We start from the raw sequence: 18,856 nt of genomic DNA, 5'->3' as shown, positions 1-18,856 counted from the left end.
GAGAATTTTGAAAGTAACTACAAACCTTTTCTGTTGTTAGGTAAGAAGTGCAAATTATGAAACAGATCCATTTGTTCAAGAGTTTCAATTTAAAGTTCGAGATGAAATGGCTCATGTAACCGGACGCGTACTTCCAGCACCTATGCTCCAATATGGAGGCCGGGTAAAACCTCTTGATATCATGTTTAAATTATAAACATACTGTTTCTGTGTTTGGAGAGAAGGACATCCTAGCTGAGTCTGGAATTTAGAAAGTATTTTGCATTCCAACAGTTTTTTTGTTTCAAGATGAGTGTCTTTGCTTGAACTTAGTGGAACTTTTGTTTTTCTGTGATAAAAATATAAAATATTGATTTAGAAAAGCCTATTCCAGCAATTTGAAATGCTTATTATCAGCTCATTCAAATAAGTTATATATTAAATGTTTGCTCTTTTTTGCCTTATTATTTCTCTTTCTCTGTAGAACCGGACTGTAGCAACACCAAGCCACGGAGTATGGGACATGCGAGGGAAACAGTTCCACACAGGAGTTGAAATCAAAATGTGGGCTATAGCTTGTTTTGCCACACAGAGGCAGTGTAGAGAAGAAATATTGAAGTAAGGCTTGTCATTAGTTTCACTTTGGGACCATTTTGTGTTTAAATTTTGTATTTCAGTTTTAAATTATTCAGCTAATGTTCTAACCAACATTGCCTCAGTATGAAGTATATTTAATCAATGAACCTTTAAAAATGTTTCTTCTCAGTACTTTGATGAAGATTCTGAATTTTTTGGTCATATCCAAGTCACTGATTGATTCTTACAGGCATTCTAATAGACTAGCTTATATGATATAGCAGAAGTACCATTGACTTTTGATGGCAAATAGGTTAGATTTAATTCCCAGGTTTGCCACTTCCTAACTTTATTACCATGAATAATTTATTTAATCTTATTATGCTTCAGTTTTTACCTTTTAAAAATAGAGATAATAGTACTTATTTACTGAATGAGAATTAAATAACATCCTTGTTTCTCAATTGAGTTCCTTGAAAGAGTCATTTAACTTCTCATTTTCACTTTCCAAAATTTGGCCTCCATCTCCACTACTTTTCGTCTTCTCCAGATTCTTTCCCTTATCAATCTTCTGTTTAAGTTTAAAACAAGTCTTCATTTTGCCTCGACACTCTCTCAGGATTCCAGGCTTCCACTCACTCTCTTTCCTTGAAGTTTTAGTGCTCTACTACAATTGATTCCTGGAATCAATTTCAAGCACGAAAGTATCTTTGTGCTTATCAGTTCTAATGGTCTATTCTCAATAGCTGAGAAAAGAAGGGAAGCTAAAGGCAGAGGAGAAAAGGAAAGATATACCCATTTGAATGCAGAGTTCCAAAGAATAGCAAGGAGAGATAAGAAAGCCTTCCTCAGTGATCAGTGTGAAGAAATAGAGGAAAACAATATAATGGAAAAGACTAGAGATCTCTTCAAGAAAATTAGAGATACCAAGGGAAAATGCAAAGATAGGCACAATAAAGGACAGAAATAGTATGGACTTAATAGAAGCAGAAAATATTAAGAAGAGGTGGCAAGAATACACAGAAGAACTCTACAAAAAAGAACTTCATGACCCAGATAACCATGATGGTGTGATCACTCACCTAGAGCCATACATCCTGGAATGTGAAGTCAAGTGGGCTTTAAGAAGCATCACTACGAACAAAGCTAGTGGAGGTGATGGAATTCCAGTTGAGCTATTTCAAATCCTGAAAGATGATACTGTGAAAGTGCTACACTCAGTACGCCAGCAAATTTGGAAAACTCAGCAGTGGCCACAGGACTGGAAAAGGTCAGTTTTCATTCCAATCCCAAAGAAAGGCAATGCCAAAGAATGCTTAAACTACCACACAACTGCACTCATCTCACACTCTAGCAAAGTAATGCTCAAAATTCTCCATGCCAGGCTTCAACAGTACATGAACCGTGAACTCCCAGATGTTCAAGCCAGATTTAGAAAAGGCAGAGAAATCAGAGATCAAACTGCTAACATCCACTGAATCATTAAAGAAAGCAAGAGAATTCCAGAAAACACCTATTTCTGCTTTATTGACTATGCCAAAGACTTTGACTGTGTGGACCACAACAAACTCTGGAAAACTCTTCAGGAGATGGGAATACCAGACCACCTGACCTGCCTCCTGAGAAATATGTATACAGGTCAAGAAGCAACAGTTAGAACTGGACATAGAACAACAGACTGGTTCCAAATCTGGAAAGGAGTACGTCAAGGCTGTATATTGTCACCCTGCTTATTTAACTTCTATGCAGAGTACATCATGCCAAATGTTGAGATGAATGAAGCACAAGCCAGAATCAAGATTGCCAGGAGAAATATCAATAACCTCAGATATGCAGATGACCCCACCCTTATGGCAGAAAGCGAAAAAGAACTAAAGAGCCTCTTGATGAAAGTGAAAGAGGGGAGTGAAAAAGTTGGCTTAAAACTCAACATTCGGAAAACTAAGATCATAGCATCTGGTCCCATGACTTCATGGAAATAGATGGGGAAACAATGGAAACAATGAGAGACTTGATTTTTGGGGGCTCCAAAATCTCTGCAGATGGTGACTGCAGCCGTGAAATTGCTTGCTCCTTGGAAAAAAAGTTATGACCAACCTAGACAGCATATTGAAAAGCAGAGACATTACTTTGCTCACAAAGGTCCTTCTAGTCAAGGCTATGGTTTTTCCGTTAGTCATGTATGGGTGTGAGAGTTGGACTGTGAAGAAAGCTGAGCACCGAAGAATTGATGCTTTTGAACTGTGGTGTTGGAGAAGACTCTTGAGAATCCCTTGGACTGCAAGGAGATCCAACCAGTCCATCCTAAAGGAAATCAGTCCTGAATATTCATTAGAAGGACTGATGCTGAAGCTGAAACTCCAATACTTTGGCCACCTAATGAGAAGAACTGACTCATTTGAAAAGACCCTGATGCTGGGAAAGATTGAAGACAGGAGGAGGAGATGACAGAGAATGAGATGGTTAGATGGCATCACCGACTCGATGGACATGAATTTGAGTAGTCTCCGGGAGTTGATGATGGACAGGGAAGCCTGGTGTGCTGCAGTCCATGGGGCTGCAAAGAGTCGGACATGACTGAGCAACTGAACTGATTCTGACCCATTATTTTTTCAAAATTTGTGCAGCATTAGATACAGTTGACTGCCTTACTGACAGTCTCTCCATTCTTGCCTTCCTGGTTTCTTTTTATCACTTAGGTTTCCTTTCTCCTCTGTCTCCTCTCCTTTGGAACACCAATCTTTGGGGCTGTGGCCCTCTTCAGGGCTTCTGCTGTTACTGTTGTTTGAGGAGTTGTGCTATCGTGAAAAGAGTACCAACTCCACTTGTGATGAGCTCCATTCTAAAACTTTAGGCTTCTGATTAATGAAGAATAACATTTTTAAAGTTTTTCCATTTGCCTCTTTAAATCCTTTCTCCATGTTCATATATTTTGGACAAAGAAACTGAACACTGTATGCCCTCAAACTCTCTGGTGTTTTTTTCCATTTACACTCATGCTGCTTTTTACTGAAATGCCTCTATTTTATCTCTACTCCTCTAAATGATACTCAATCTTCTGTGATTTGTGATGCGGAAATAATCCATAATAGTAAAGTTAGTAGTTTGTCAGTATCCTCTCCATTTGTACTTGTCACTGCCTGTGTAAAATAAAGTTATAATATTTGTGTAAAGTTCTTATCTCCTCTCTAGAATCTAATCCTAAGAAAAATTAGTATTGTCTAAGTCCACTAACAGACCCTATATGCCTGTAATGAATAGTTCTTGAGTGACATAGAGATCAGTTTACCCTAGGATCAATTCAGAATTTGTTTTGCCTCCCTCATGTGAAAAAAGTTTTTTTTCTATTTAATTCTGTTCATGCATGTGTGCACGCTAAGCCATGTCTAACTCCTGGTGACTCTATGGACTATAGCTCGTCAGGCTCCTCTGTCCACGGGATTCTCCAGGCAAGAACACTGGAGTAGGTTGCCATGCCTTTCTCCAGGGGAACTTCCCAACCCAGAGATCGAACCTGCGTCTCTTACATCTCCTGCATTGGCAGGCAGGTTACCACTAGTGCCACCTCCTTTTTATTAGCTCCACATCTCTAAATGTATGTCTTGAGGTTCACGTAGTATATTCTTTCTCCAAACTTGTTATCCCCTGACTTTCAAGTAAAATGTCTGGAGCACAGTTAAGTACAATGCTGCAATTACCTTTCTTGACCTCCAGAGACTAAAGAAATCACCTCCAGTTGTTTTTCAAGCTTTGAGGTACTCTTTTCATTTTACATTTGTTATTCATGGCTTGATAGAAGTCTCATAATCATTGGGCTTACGGCTCTTGTTCAGGCTAAGTGAAGATATTCAGCTTCATACTTTCTTGAATTAGATACTAATAAGGAAAAGGAGGAGGAGGGAATTCCTACAAACTTCATCTCTGTCCTGAGGGAATCAGAGTTTTTGAGCAAAGACCATTCAGATCCTTGACTTAGGGATGTATTTGTTTTAAAAACAAGTAAAGTGATTGTTAAACCTCAACATTATTACTTATTTATCCTAGGCTAAGTGCAGAATTATTAAAGTGCTGTCTACCTCTTTTTTTTTTAATGTTTTCTTTTTTTTTTCCTAAATCTTTTCTGAGGACAGAATCTTTCCTGCTATCCTAGTTTCAAATAGGTATTACTGTAGAAAGAAATTCTGAACTAGGTCATAGTTCTGGGTCTTGCCACTTATCTAAGCATTTGATTTTGATCTAATACTTAATGTCCCTGAAGCTATTTTCAGATCTGTAAAATGGTGATAACACCTTACCCTACCACCTTCTTATGAATCTTGTCAGGATCAAATTAGAAAATGTATAATAGCTTAAATTTATCAAGCTTTTACACCAGGTCTTGGGCAATCCACTAAGTGCTTAACGTGTATTATCTCATTTAATCTTCACATCAACGCTATATTGGAAGTAGTCATTTTACAGATGAGAGAAACTGAAAAAATTTGCCTGAAATTCTATAGCTAGCAAGTAACAGAATTAGAACTGGAACCTGTCATGCTAATTCTAGAGCTGAGCTCTTAACCAGCACACTCTATTACTGATATCCTTTGTAAACTACAAAATGTCACATAGCCATAAAATAGTGTTCTTAGTTTGCAAAATAGATTACTGACCAGTTGCTGGTCTTTCACATCACTAGTATGGTGACCTCTTGCTATATGGAGCACACAAATCTTTGCTTTGTTTTCCATTCCCTTCCCAAACTTTCCATTATTACTTTTTAGATGTTGATAACTAGACAAAAGCTTTATTTTTAGTGATTTCTCCTTCCAGGGGTTTCACGGACCAGCTGCGGAAGATTTCCAAGGACGCAGGGATGCCCATCCAGGGCCAGCCTTGCTTCTGCAAATACGCGCAGGGGGCAGACAGCGTGGAGCCCATGTTCCGGCATCTCAAGAACACCTACTCAGGGCTGCAGCTCATTATTGTTATCCTGCCCGGGAAGACGCCAGTGTATGGTAAAGATACCGTATTAAGATTGCATTTTTCCTCAGGTACTTTCTATTCCTTTCAGGGACTTCCCTGGCAATCCAGTGGTTAAAACTTCACGCTCCCAAGGCAGGGGACATGGGTCTGATCCCTAGTCAGAAATCTGAGATCCTGCTTGCCAAAAAAAAAAAATTCCTTTTAAAATTATACTAACACAAATCCTAAAACTTTCAAACATAAAAATACATTTTATAACTATAGTCTTTAAAACCATGTATTGTTACTATAAAAAGAGAAATCAGGAGAGCAAACTAAATAGTCTAAGACTCTATGAAAAGAATTTCAGTGAAGAAGGCATTACAAAACAATGATCAAGAGAAGAATCGTATATTAAAAATGTCATTGAAATAACTTTAGTATCAGTATAATGTAATGTTAAAAGCACAGGCTCTAGAGTCAGACTCTGTTGCTTAATACCCAGGTATTGCCAGGTGTGCTACTTGTGTGATACTACCTGAATTACTTAACTACACAAAGCCTGGGTTTCCTCATCTGTGAAATTGGGGTACTACAAATATTTAATCCTTAGAAGGTAGTAGTAAGGGTTAAATAAATTTACATATGTAAACAGGGCTTCCCTGGTGGCTAAAATAGTATAAAAAATCTACCTGTAGTGCAGGAGACACAAGTTCCATCCCTGGGTCAGGAAGATCCCCTGGAGAAGTGAATGGCTACCCACTCTAGTATTTTTGCCTGGAGAATTCCTTGGACAGAGGAGCCTGGTGGGCTACAGTCTGTGGGATCACAACACTTTTATGTAAACAGGTTTATGATAGCACCTGTGGTATAGTGAATGCTCAGTAAATGTTAGCTATTATTAGTGTAAACAAGCAAAAGTTTATGAGAGTAATAAGTTAAAAATAAATCATTTAAACATGGAAAAATACAAAGAAAGTATAATTTTCAAATTACTGAATGGACTATAATCATTTAAGCTTAGGATAATAGAATTGACATAAGAAAATTTATTTGACTGCATAAAAATTAAATTTTCTGTATATCACAGAGGTATAACTAAAATTAAAAGGAAACCATAGAACATCAAAAATGTTTGCAGCAAACTGAAACAACAAAAGGCTATAGTTTATTATTAAAGTATTCATATGGATCTGTTATTGTAGTCAAAGGAAAAAATTTTTATGTTCTCTTAGATTAATAAATGAAGAAAATAAACCAAAATTTCTCAAGAAAAAACAAGTAAATATTTGAGAATATGTTGGTTTACACCAATAAAGAAATAAAGAAAAGTACAAATTGATAAAATATTTTTATGCTACTAAATTAGCAAATATATTAAAATTCTGTAATACCTAGTGATTGTGAGTATGCAGTGAATCTAGTATTTAACATATTGCTGATGACAGTACAAATTGATAATATCCTTTCATCAAAAGTATAAAAATGTGTTTTCAGTCACAAATTAAGTATTTCCTATTCCAAAAATATGTTCAAAGGAAAGAATTCATAATGTAAAAAAACTGTGCACAAAATTTTCATAATGATATTTGTGACATTAAAAATCTAAGAACTGGTTTTAAATAGTAAGTTTCTGGTGGTGAAATAATATGTAGTGATTAAAAATGATGGTTATAAAAGTCGAAAGATATTTTTTATGTTGTGATAAAATACAGAAAGGATTACCTTGTTTTGTGTCCCCAGATATATTCCAGTGTCTCCTAGTTTATAGTCTATGGGAACTTGAATAGAATTTATACCCTACTGTTGTGTGAAAATTGTATAAGTCTTCATTGTGTTCAATTGGATCATGATGCTTTTCAGGTCTACTGTATCCTTTTACTTTTCTGTATATTCATTCTGTTAAATCTTGAGAGTTTGATATTGAAACTCCAACTAAAAATCTTAATTTATCTACTTAGAAAATAATTGTAATATGTAGTGGAACTATATGTAACTTTATTCTGTGTTTTTCAACTCTCCTGTAAATGTGCTATCATAGTTTCATAATTTAAAAAATAAAAGAGAAAGAAAAAAATACAGAAGGTGTTAAAGAATTTGTAAATCAAGGAAAGAACAAATAACTAAAAAAGGCAAAGGACATAAAAGAAATACAAATGGTCAGTTATCTATGAAAAGATGCTGGGCCTCATTAGACATTAAAGAAATGTGAATTAGAATAAATTATTTTTCACGAACAATGATAGCTACTTTTGACAAAGATGTAAGTATACACTCTCATACACTGTTGCTGGGAGAGAAAGTTGATACTATCATAGCCTCCACACTGATCTTCTTGCCTGCATTCTCGTTAGTTCACTTTCAGTCCATTTTCTACACTGCTTCACTCAGTGGATTCAGTGAGTGATTTTTCTCGCTAATAGGTTTTACTTTTTAGAACAGTTTTAGATTTACAGAAAAATTCAGCAGATAATATAGAAAGTGCTTATATACCTTCTTTCCCCTGTACACAGCTTTCCTTATTTTTACTGTCTTATATTATAGTGGCACATTTAATGAACCAGTATTGATAAATTATTATTACATATTATCCACAGTTTACATTAAAGTTTACTCTTTATACAGGTCTGTGAGTTTTGACAAATACATAATGTCATTGTCTACTATGACAGTATCAAAGAGTAGTTTCACTATCTTAAAAATCTCCTGTGCTCTGCTTACTCATCTCTCCTTCAATCTCCTCCATCCCCTGACAATCACTGGTCTTTTTAAGTCTCTATAGTTTTGCCTTTTCTAAAATGTTGTATAGTTGAAATTACACGGTATGTAACCTATTCTGAACTGGCTTCTTTCAGTTAGCAATATTTAAGATTCTATCTTGTCTTTTTGTGGCTTATAAGTCGTTTCTTCTTAATGTTGACTATTACATTGTGTGAGTACTACAGTTTGTTCTACATTTACTTATTGGAGGAATCTTGATTTCTTAACAGTCTTTGGCAATTATGCATAATGCTGCTGCAAACATTCACAGGAGGTTTTAGTGTGGACAGAAGTTTCTAACTCAATTTAGTAAATAAGCAGGAGCACAGTTGCTTTATCAAATGATAAGACTGCCAAGAACAAAAACAGTAAAGACCTAACAGAGGCAACAGAGGTGCAAGAACACACAGAAGACCTATTTTAAAAAGGTCTTATTGACCGGGATAACCACAATGTTGTGGTCACTCACCTAGAGCCAGACATCCTGGAGTGTGAAGTCAGGTGGGCCTTAGGAAGCATTCCTACCTTAAAACCCTAAAAGATGATCCTGTTAAAGTATTGCACCCAGTATGTCAGCAAATTTGGAAAACCCAGCAGTGGCAACAGGACTGGAAAAGGTCAGTTTTCATCCCAGTCCCAAAGAAGGACAGTGTTAAAGAATGTTCACACTACCGAACAATTGTACTCACTTCCCATGCTAGTAAGGTTACGCTCAAAATCCTTCAAGCTAGACTTCAGCAGTACTTGAATCAAGAACTTCCAGATATACAAGCTGGGTTTAGAAAAGGCAGAGGAACCAGACATCAAATTGCCAACATTTGCTGGATTATAGAGAAAGAAAGGGAATTCTGGAAAAACATCTACTTCTGCTTCATGGACTATGCCAGAGCCTTTGACTGTGTGGATCACAACAACCTGTGGAAAATTCTTAAAGAGATGGAAATACCAGTCCATCTTACCTGTCTCTTGAGAAACCTGTATTTGAATCAAGAAACAGCAATTAGAGCCTTACGTGTAACAACTGACTGACTGACTGGTTCAAAACTGGGAAAGGAGTACAACAAAGCTATATATTGTCACCCTGTTTATTTAACTTATATACAGAGTACATCATGAAAAATGCTGGGCTGGATGAGTTACAAGCTGTAATCAAGACTGCCAAGAGAAATACCAACCACCTCAGATATGCAGATGATACCCTCTAATGGCAGAAAGCAAAGAGGAACTAAATTACCTCTTGAAGAGGGTGAAAGAGGAGAGTGAAAAATCTAGCTTAAAACTCAACATTTAGAAAACTAAGATCATGGCATCCAGTCCCATCACTTCATGGCAAATATATGGGGAAAAGTGGAAGCAGTGACAGATTTTCTCTTCTTGGGCCCCCAAATCACTGAAGATGGCAACTGCAGCCTTGAAATTAGAAGACACTTGGAAGGAAAGCTATGACAAACCTGGACAGCTTATTAATTAAAGCCAGAGCCATCATTGCCAATAAAGGTCCATGTAGTCAAAGCTATGGTTTTTCCAGTAGTCATGTACAGGTGTGAGAGTTGGACCATAAAGAAGGCTGAGTGCTGAAGAATTGATGCTTTTGAATTGTGATACTGGAGAAGAGTCTTTGAGAGTCCCTTGGACAGCATGGAGATCAAACCAGTCAATCCTAAAGGAAATCAACCTTGAATATTCATTGGAAGGACTGATGCTGAAGCTGCAACTCCAATACTTTGGCCACCTGATACAACAGCCAAATCATTGGGAAAGACCCTGATGTTAAGAAAGATTGAAGGCAAAAGAAGAGGGTGGCAGAAGTTGGATAGCATCACTGACTCAATAGACATGAACCTGGGCAAACTTCAGGAGATAGTGAGGGACAGGGAGGCCTGGTGTTACTGCAGTCCATAGGCTTGCAAAGGGTCAAACACGACTTAGTGACTGAACAACAATAAGACTGTCAAATTGTCTTCCAAAGCGACGTACCATTTTATTTTCCCATCAGCAATCAATGAGAGTGCCTATTCATTCAGCATTCAGTATCTGACAGTTTTTTGGATTTTAGCAATTCTAATAGGCATGTAGTAGTATCTTGTAATTTTAGTTTGAAGTTTGTTAATAATACATACTTGAACACATTCAGTTGTCCTCATTTCACATGCTAGCACGGTAACGCTCAAAATCCTTCAAGCAGGGCTTCAACAGTATGTGAACTGAGAACTTCCTGATGTACAAGAGGGATTTAGAAAAGACAGAGGAGCCAGAGATCAAATTGCCAACATCTGTTGGATCATAGAAAAAGCAAGGGAATTCCAGAAAAACAGCCACTACTGCTTCATTGACTATGCAAAAGCCTTTGACTATGTGGATCACAGCAAACTGTGAAAAATTCTTCAAGAAGATGGGAATTCCAGACCACCTTACCTGTCTCCTTAGAAGCCTGTATGCAGGACAAGGAGAAACAGAACTGGACATGGAACAATGGACTGTTTCCCATTTGAGAGAGGAATATGTCAAGGCTGTATACTGTCACCCTGCTTATTTAACTTATATGCAGAATGCAGCATGCAGCATGCCGGCCTGGATGACTCACAAGATGGAATCAAGATTGCTGGGAGAAATATCAACAACCTCAGATACGACTTAGCAAGCGAACAATGACAATAACACATATTATTGAGCACCAGGACTTCCCTGGCAGACCTTTGGCTAACATTCTGCACTTCTCCTGCAGGGGTGTGAGTTCAGTCCCTGGTTAAGGAACTAAGATACTGCACTTGCGTGGCATGGCCAAAATACGTGTGTGTGTGTATATATATATATATATATATATATATATAGAGAGAGAGAGAGAGAGAGAGAGAGCACCTTTTCATGTGTTTCTTTGCCATCTGTATATCTTTGATGAAATGTCTATGCCAGTCTTCTGCTCATTTTTTAATTGATATGTTTGTTCTCTTATTGTTCGGTTTTAAGAGTTCTTTGTATGTTTGGATACAAGTTCTTTATCAGATACCTACTTGGCCAATATTTTCTCCCAGGCTCTGGCTTGTTTTCTCTTAAGCATGTCTTTCATAAAGCACAAGTTTAAAATTTTAATGAAGTCCAAATTTAAATAATGTCATCAATATGTTCCTTCACATATCATTTTTAGTATTCCAAGTTTTACTTTGTATAATCTTTTAGTAGCTTTATAGTTTTCTTTTTTACATATAGGTTTATAATCCATTTTCCTTAATTTTTATGAAAGGTATAAGGTCATATCTAGATTTTTTTTTTTTTGCATGTGGATTCCAGTGGTTTCAGCACCATTTGTTGGAAAGATTATCTTTCTCCATTAAATTGTCTTTGCTGCTTTGTCCAAGATTGACTATATTTGTGAGTCTGTTTCTGGAGTCTGTTTTGTTTCATCCATCTGTGTGTGCATTCATTTGCTAACACCTCATTGTCTTGATTAATTTAGCTTTGTGAGAAGTCTTGAAGTCAGGTAGTATCAGTTCTCTGACTTTATTCTTCTTCTTCCTTGTTGTATTAGCTGATAAATCTTTTGCCTCTCTATATGCACTTTAGTTCCCTGGTGGCTCAGACGGTAAAGCGTCTGCCTACAGTGCGGGAGACCTGGATTCGATCCCTGGGTCAGGAAGATCCTCTGGAGAAGGAAATAGCAACCCACTCCAGTACTCTTGCCTGGAAAATCCCATGGACAAAGGAGCGTGGTAGGCTACAATCCTTTGGGTCGCAAAGAGTCAGACACAACTGAGCGACTTCACTTCACTTCACTGCATACACTTTAGAATCAGTTTGTCAGTAATCACAAAATAACTTGCTGAGACTTACTGCGATTACATTGAGTCTGTAGATCTAACTGGGAAGAACTGACATCTTAGAATTGATATCTTCTATCTTTGAACAAGGAATATCTCTCTGTTCAAAGCTTCTTTGATTTCTTTTATCAGAGTTTTATAGTTTTGCTCATTTAGATTTATATTGATGTATATATTTTTTGTTTTGTTGCTAGTATAAATGGTATTGCACTTTTAATTTTAAATTTTAGTTTTTCATTTTTAGTACTTAGGAAAGCAGTTGATTTTTTGTATATTCACTTTGTATCCTGTAACCTTGCTAAGTCACTTCCTTGTTCCAAGAAGCTTTTGTCAGTTTGGGGGGTTTTCTGCATAGACAGTCATGTTTTCTGTGAACAAAGGCAGTTTTATTCTTTCCTTCCCAGTCTCCTTTTATATCCCTTTCCTTGCGTTAGCTTGGACTTCCAGTATGATGTTGAATAGCAGTGGTAAGATGAGACATCCTTACATTGTTCCTGACTTTAGGGGGGAAACATCTAGTTTCTCAGCAATAAACATGAAAGCTGTAAACCTTCTAGTTGTTTTTTTATGAAGTTAAGGAAGTTCCCTCTAATCCTAGTTTGCTGAGAGTTTGTATTATGAATGGATGATGGATTTTTTTTCTACATGTTTTGATATGACCATATGATTTTTCAATTTTTTCTCTTAATATGATCAGTCTGTTTGTTCAGTCATTCAGTCGTGTCCGACTCTTTGGGACCCCCATGGATTGCAGCATGCCAGACTCCCCTGTCTTTCACCATCTCCTGGAGCTTGCTCAAACTCATGTCCATTGAGTTGGTGATGCTGTCCAAACAGCTTGTCCTCTGTCGACTTCTCCTGCCTTCAATCTTTTCCTAGCATCAGGGTCTTTTCCAATGAGTTGGCCCTTCGCATCAGGTGGCCAAAGTGTTGGAGCTTCAGCTTCATTCCTTCCAGTGAATAGTCAGGATTGATTTCCTTTAGGATTGACTGGTTGCATATAAATGGGATCAGTTACTTTAATTGATTTTCACATGTTGAACCTGGCTGACCATAGGTTTAACCTGTGTGTGTTGGGATAACTCAACAAATCCTGCTATCTGCTCAGTTTTTTGGTAGTACATTCCATGTAACACTCCACGTAAAAGAGATCACAAACTGGATCTCTGCCTACTAGAGCAGACGTTTCTGCTACTCCTTAGCCATAACCATGAGGACACGCTGCTTTTCCACGACAGTAGGGTAAGACCCCTGACACCATCCACGTACAATGTGGGAAACCTCAGTTTCATCCCTGAGTTGGAAAGATCACCTGAAGGAGGGCATGGCAACCCACTCCAGTATTCTTGCCTGGGAAACCATGGACAGCGGAGCCTGGCGGGCTATAGTCCATGGGGTCACAAAGAGTTGGGCGTGACTGAAATGACTGAGCACGCAAGCAACATGTAGTTTGGGTCTTAGTTTTGGTTTTTTTTTCACTCTTCTCCCTTTTTTCTCCCTTTTATGGTTTTAAATGAGCATTTTCTATTATTCTATTTTGAAAAATGTTAGTAGTTTCCCTAAAGTTTGCAGTATACTTTTACTAGTAATCTAAGTTTGCTTTCAATAATTCTGTACCACTTCACAGATAGCGTAGATACCTTATAATAGAGTATCAATATTCCCAATTTCTCCCTCCTGTCCCTTCCAGTATTGCTGTCATTCGTTTCCATATAATACACTGTTGCTATTATTATTTTGAACAACTATTAGTTCAATTAAGAATAAGAATATAAAAGATTTTATTGTTTATTTATTCCTTCTCTGACCTTTTTTTGTATGTATAGGTCTGGACTTCCAACCTATATAATTTTCCTTCTCTCTAGAAAACATACTTTTATCATTTCTTTCAAGGCAGGTCTACTGTCAATAGATTCCCTTAGTTCTTATTTGTCATATTTCCTCTTTATGAAAAAAATGTATTTATTCATTTTCAGCCGTGCTGGGTCTTCGTTGCTAGGTGGGCTCTTCTCCAGTTCCGGCGAGCGGGAGCCACTCTCTAGAGGCGTGCAGTCTTCTTACTGCAGAGGCTTCCCTTGTTGCAGGGCATGGGCTCAGTAGTTGTGGCTCACAGGCTTGCTTGCTCTGCAGAACGTAGGATCCTTCCAGACCAGGGATCAAAACCATGTCTCCTGCGCTGGCAGGCAAATTCTTTACCGCTCAGCCACCAGGAAAGCCCCCTTCACTTTAAATATATATATTTTTTCTTATATTTACTTATAAATCAGTTTATCCACTGACATAGTTTAAACTGTTAAATTGTTCTGGAATTCTTATCTTTCAAATTCTTGTCTTTCAGCACCTTCATAGCCTTCATCCTATTTGTTTTTCTCATAGAAAAGCTCATCGATTTGCCACTTTAAGTTTAATATTTGTTTCTTGAGTGCTGATGCCGGTATTTCAGCCTCCACTGTAGCCCTCCCTCTTTGGCCAGAACCCTGGAATCTCTACATTTATCTCACGTTGGTATAGGTGATGCCTTCTATCAATCAGTTGCTTGGTGTCAGTTTTGTTTTTGGCCCTGCTGTGCAGCATGTGGGCACTTAGTTCCCTTACCAGGGATGGAACCGGTGCCCCCTGCACTGGAATCTTTGGACCACCAAGAAAGGCCCTGGTGTCAAATTTTGATTGTAGTTTTCATTCTTTCTGATATACTGTTTTCATAGGATCTTCTTGAATTAACTATTTTTTAACAAGTTTTGGTGTGTATGCGTGGTAAAATATACATAACATAAAATTTACCATTTTAACTATCTTGGAGTACACGGTTCAGTGGCGTATATTCACAGCACTGTGAAACTATCACTACTCTTCATTTCCAGAACTTTTTCATCATCTCAAACAGAATTCTGTACCTGTTAAACAATAACTCCCCATTCCCCTACCCACCAACCCCTGGTAGCTTCTATTCTACTTTCTGACTCTGTGAATTTACCTATTCTAGTAACTTGTGTAAATGGAGTCGTACAATACTTATCCCTTTGTTCTTGGCTTATTTCACTTAGGGTAATGTCCTGGAGGTTTATCTATGTTGTAGTATGTATAAGAATTTTATTCCCCCTTTTTTTGTGGTAAAATATATATAAAACATAAAATTTACCATTTTAACAAGTATGCAGTTCAGTGACATCAAGTATATTCATGTTGTACAGCCATCACCACCATCCATCTCCAGAGCTTTCTCATCATCCCTAATTGAAACTCAGCACTAACTCCCCATCTCTCCTTCCCAACTCCTAGAAACATGTATTCTACTTTTTGATTGTATGAATTTGACTATTCTAGTTACCGCATATAATGGGTCATAATAGTATTTGTCCTTTTGTGACTGTTTATTTCATTTAGTATAATGTCCCTTAGGTTAATCCATGCTAGAGTACGTATCAGAATTTTCTTTCTTTTTAAAGCTGAATGATATTCCATTGCATGTATATCCATACTTTATCTGTTCATCCATCAGTGAGCACTTGGATTACTTCCACCATAATGCTGCTTTGAACATGAGCATACAGCTCTCTGTTCCAGTCCTTCCTTTCCCTTCTTTTGGATCTATTCCCAGAAGTGAAATTGTTGAATTATATAGTAGTTCTGTTTTAGTTTCTTGAGCAACTGCCTTGCTGTTTTCCACAGAATCTGCACCATTTTACGTTCCTATCAGCAATGGGCAAGATTTCAGTTTCTCCACATTCCTGCCAGTACTTGTCATTTATTTTATCTATCCTGTTGGGTGTGGGGTAGTATCTCATCGTGGTTTTGATTTGCATTCTTTAATGACTAGTGATGTGGAATATCTTTTCCTGTGTTTGTTGACCAGTTGTAGGTCTTCTTTGGAAAAATGTCTATTCAAATCCTTTGCTCATTTTTATTTGGATTGCTTGGGTTTTCTACTTGAGATATAGGAGTCAGTGTGTGTGGTTTTGTGTGTGTGTTTTGTTTTGTTTTGTTTGTTCTTGGCCGCACTGCACAGCTTGTGGAATCTTAGTTCCCCGACCCGACCAGGAACTGAACCCTGGTCCTTGGCAGTGAGAGCTTGGGAGTCCTAACCGCTGGGCTGCCATAGAATTCCCAGGAGTTAGTGTTTAATTGTTCCTGCAGTTAATGGCTTCATCAGTTTCTGCTTGTAATAAGCTGATCTTGACTGTGATTTGTTGTATTCACCTGTTTCGGGCTGACAGTTCGCTTTGTTACCTCATTTCTCTGATGGATTTAAAGTACAGATCTGATTTTACCACCTTCCCTATCACCCCCAGGAGAAGGCAATGGCAACCCACTCCAGTACTCTTGCCTGTAAAATCCCATGGACGGGGGAGGCTGGTGGGCTGCAGTCCAGGGGGTCGCAAAGAGTCGGACATGACTGAGTGACTTCACTTTCACTTTTCACTTTCACACATTGGAGAAGGAAATGGCAACCCACTCCAGTGTTCCCGCCTGGAGAATCTCAGGGATGGGGGAGCCTAGTGGGCTGCCGTCTATGGGGTCACGCAGAGTCGGACACGACTGAAGCGACTTAGCAACAGCAGCAGCAGCTATCACCCCCACTTCAGTAGTTTTTCATTATGCAATTGATAAAATTGACATTTAAGATTATCTTCCAAGGGTTTGCATGTTCTAATCTATGAACATGTCTTCTTACCTCTTCAGAATTCATCTTCTTGCTTTATGCTTTTTTCCCCACAGGAACTCTTCGATTACCCTCTTCCTTCTACCTGTATTGCTTCTCATAACTCTTTTCCACCCTTCACCAAGTAAATACACATTCTTTTTTAGTTCAGATATCCCTTCCTGACCTCCCTGACAAGGTCAAATTCTCCAACATTTATTGTCTTTTAGCACCTTGTTACCACTCCTTTATGTTGTTTCACAGTTGTGATGTTAAATTTAAAATTATTTAACTGATGCCTGTTTCTGTGACTAGACTATAAATTCTATGAGGGCAAAAACAGTGTCTCTCTTGACTTAGCATTGTATCCCCAGAGCTTCACACAGTGCTAGCATGTATCAAATGACTCAATAAATATTTGTTAAATGAATTAATAAATCTTTTTGGAGGGTGATTTTTCAGTATCTATAAAAATTCTACCTATAGAAATTTATCCTGAAGCTATAGTCACACAACCAAACAAAAGTAAATATACAAAGATGTTATTCATAATGTTCTTTGAAATAATAGAAATTTATTTGATATATTATTGATGAAATAATAGAAACCTATATTCAGTTCAAAAATATGTCATTGTGTGAATGGTTAGATAGGAAAAGGAAACAGGATAAAGAAAGGGACAGGATAAAAGCCTGTATACTGTAATACCTCTATATTTCTAAATTAAACTTTGGAGAATAGAGTTGAAAGCTGTAAGTATACTGTGATTATAATTGCATTAAAGTAATACAGATGAGAATATTACTGGAAGAAAGTACAATTAAATACTAATAAGGGTTTAGGTATGATATTTTTCTCTGTGGTTTTTCAGTTGTGGTTATAGTATTTTCCTGAAGACAAAAATATACTTTCTTATATATGAAGAAAACAACTGGAAAAATTATCACTAAATGCTTAAGCTGATCTTCAAGGCAGTATACTTTGTATTTTAGGATAATTTTTCATATTTTATAATTGTCTGTTTTAGAACGGAGTTTTCAGAAATCCTGGAAACAGTTAATTTGAAAGATCTAGTTTATTTTAATTGGCTAGACATCAGTTTAAAATATTTAAGATAGAAATTATACTACTAATTGCACTCTTGAATGACCTCAAGACACTACACATTTATATAATCAAATAAGGCAGTATAGGGAATTCCCTGGCAGTCCAGTAGTTAGGATTAGTTGGCTCTCATTACCACAGGCCCAGCTTCAGTCCCTGGTCGGGGAACTAAAATTCCACAAGCCACGCTGCGTTGCCCAAAAAAAGACAGTATGCTATAAATTTTAATAACATTGTTTTAGTATTGGTATAATTTGGGGTATCTTGTAATACAGTGATATATTTCACAGGGGGAAACATACAAAGCAGCTTAATGGTCAGTAAAATTTGACCTTTTTAACTAGAGATGTTTGTATTTGTTTCCTAGCGGAGGTGAAACGTGTCGGAGATACACTTTTGGGTATGGCTACACAATGTGTTCAAGTCAAGAATGTAATAAAAACATCCCCTCAAACTCTCTCAAACCTGTGCCTGAAGATAAATGTTAAACTTGGAGGGATCAATAATATTCTTGTACCTCATCAAAGGTAAGATAAGCTAATCACCTAATAAGATATTCATTTTTTTCCATTAGTTTTCATACCTTAATTTTTCTATGTATTGCCATACCTAGGAGAAGGCAGTGGCAACCCACTCCAGTACTCTTGCCTGGAAAATCCCATGGACAGAGGAGCCTGGTAGGCTGCAGTCCATGGGGTCACTAAGAGTTGGACACGACTGAGCGACTTGACTTTCGCTTTTCACTTTCATGCATTGGAGAAGGAAACGGCAACCCACTCCAGTGTTCTTGCCTGGAGAATCCCAGGAACTCCAGAGCCTGGTGGGCTGCCGTCTATGGGGTCGCACAGAGTCGGACACAACTGAAGTGACTTAGTAGTAGCAGCAGCAGCAGCAGCCATACCTAAGACCTATGTAAGAGACAACTTTGATGATTCCTGCCATAGGAGATAAGTAGAAATTTTGGCAAAAAGTAAAGAGTTTTGATTGGCAAAATTTAACAGACTGCTTTATGAAAAATCCCAGTTTCATTTAGTGTGCA

The 18,856-nt window shown here is 37.5% G+C and overlaps 1 protein-coding gene across 1 annotated transcript in view; it reads left to right on the top strand.

Annotated features, from left to right (window-relative positions):
* AGO3 (argonaute RISC catalytic component 3) overlaps positions 1-18,856 on the top strand; it is a 113,747-nt gene that overhangs the window by 83,262 nt on the left and 11,629 nt on the right. The window contains exons 10-13 of the mRNA XM_068966319.1: positions 41-163; positions 464-597; positions 5,368-5,552; positions 18,185-18,344. Coding sequence (XP_068822420.1) covers positions 41-163; positions 464-597; positions 5,368-5,552; positions 18,185-18,344 — 602 coding nt within the window. The remainder of the gene's footprint in view (positions 1-40; positions 164-463; positions 598-5,367; positions 5,553-18,184; positions 18,345-18,856) is intronic.

Source organism: Capricornis sumatraensis, chromosome 2 (genome assembly GCF_032405125.1).
Source record: "Capricornis sumatraensis isolate serow.1 chromosome 2, serow.2, whole genome shotgun sequence".
Taxonomy (NCBI): domain Eukaryota; kingdom Metazoa; phylum Chordata; class Mammalia; order Artiodactyla; family Bovidae; genus Capricornis; species Capricornis sumatraensis.
The sequence above is the reverse complement of the archived record's forward strand: the minus strand, read 5'-3'. Positions and strand labels throughout refer to the sequence as shown.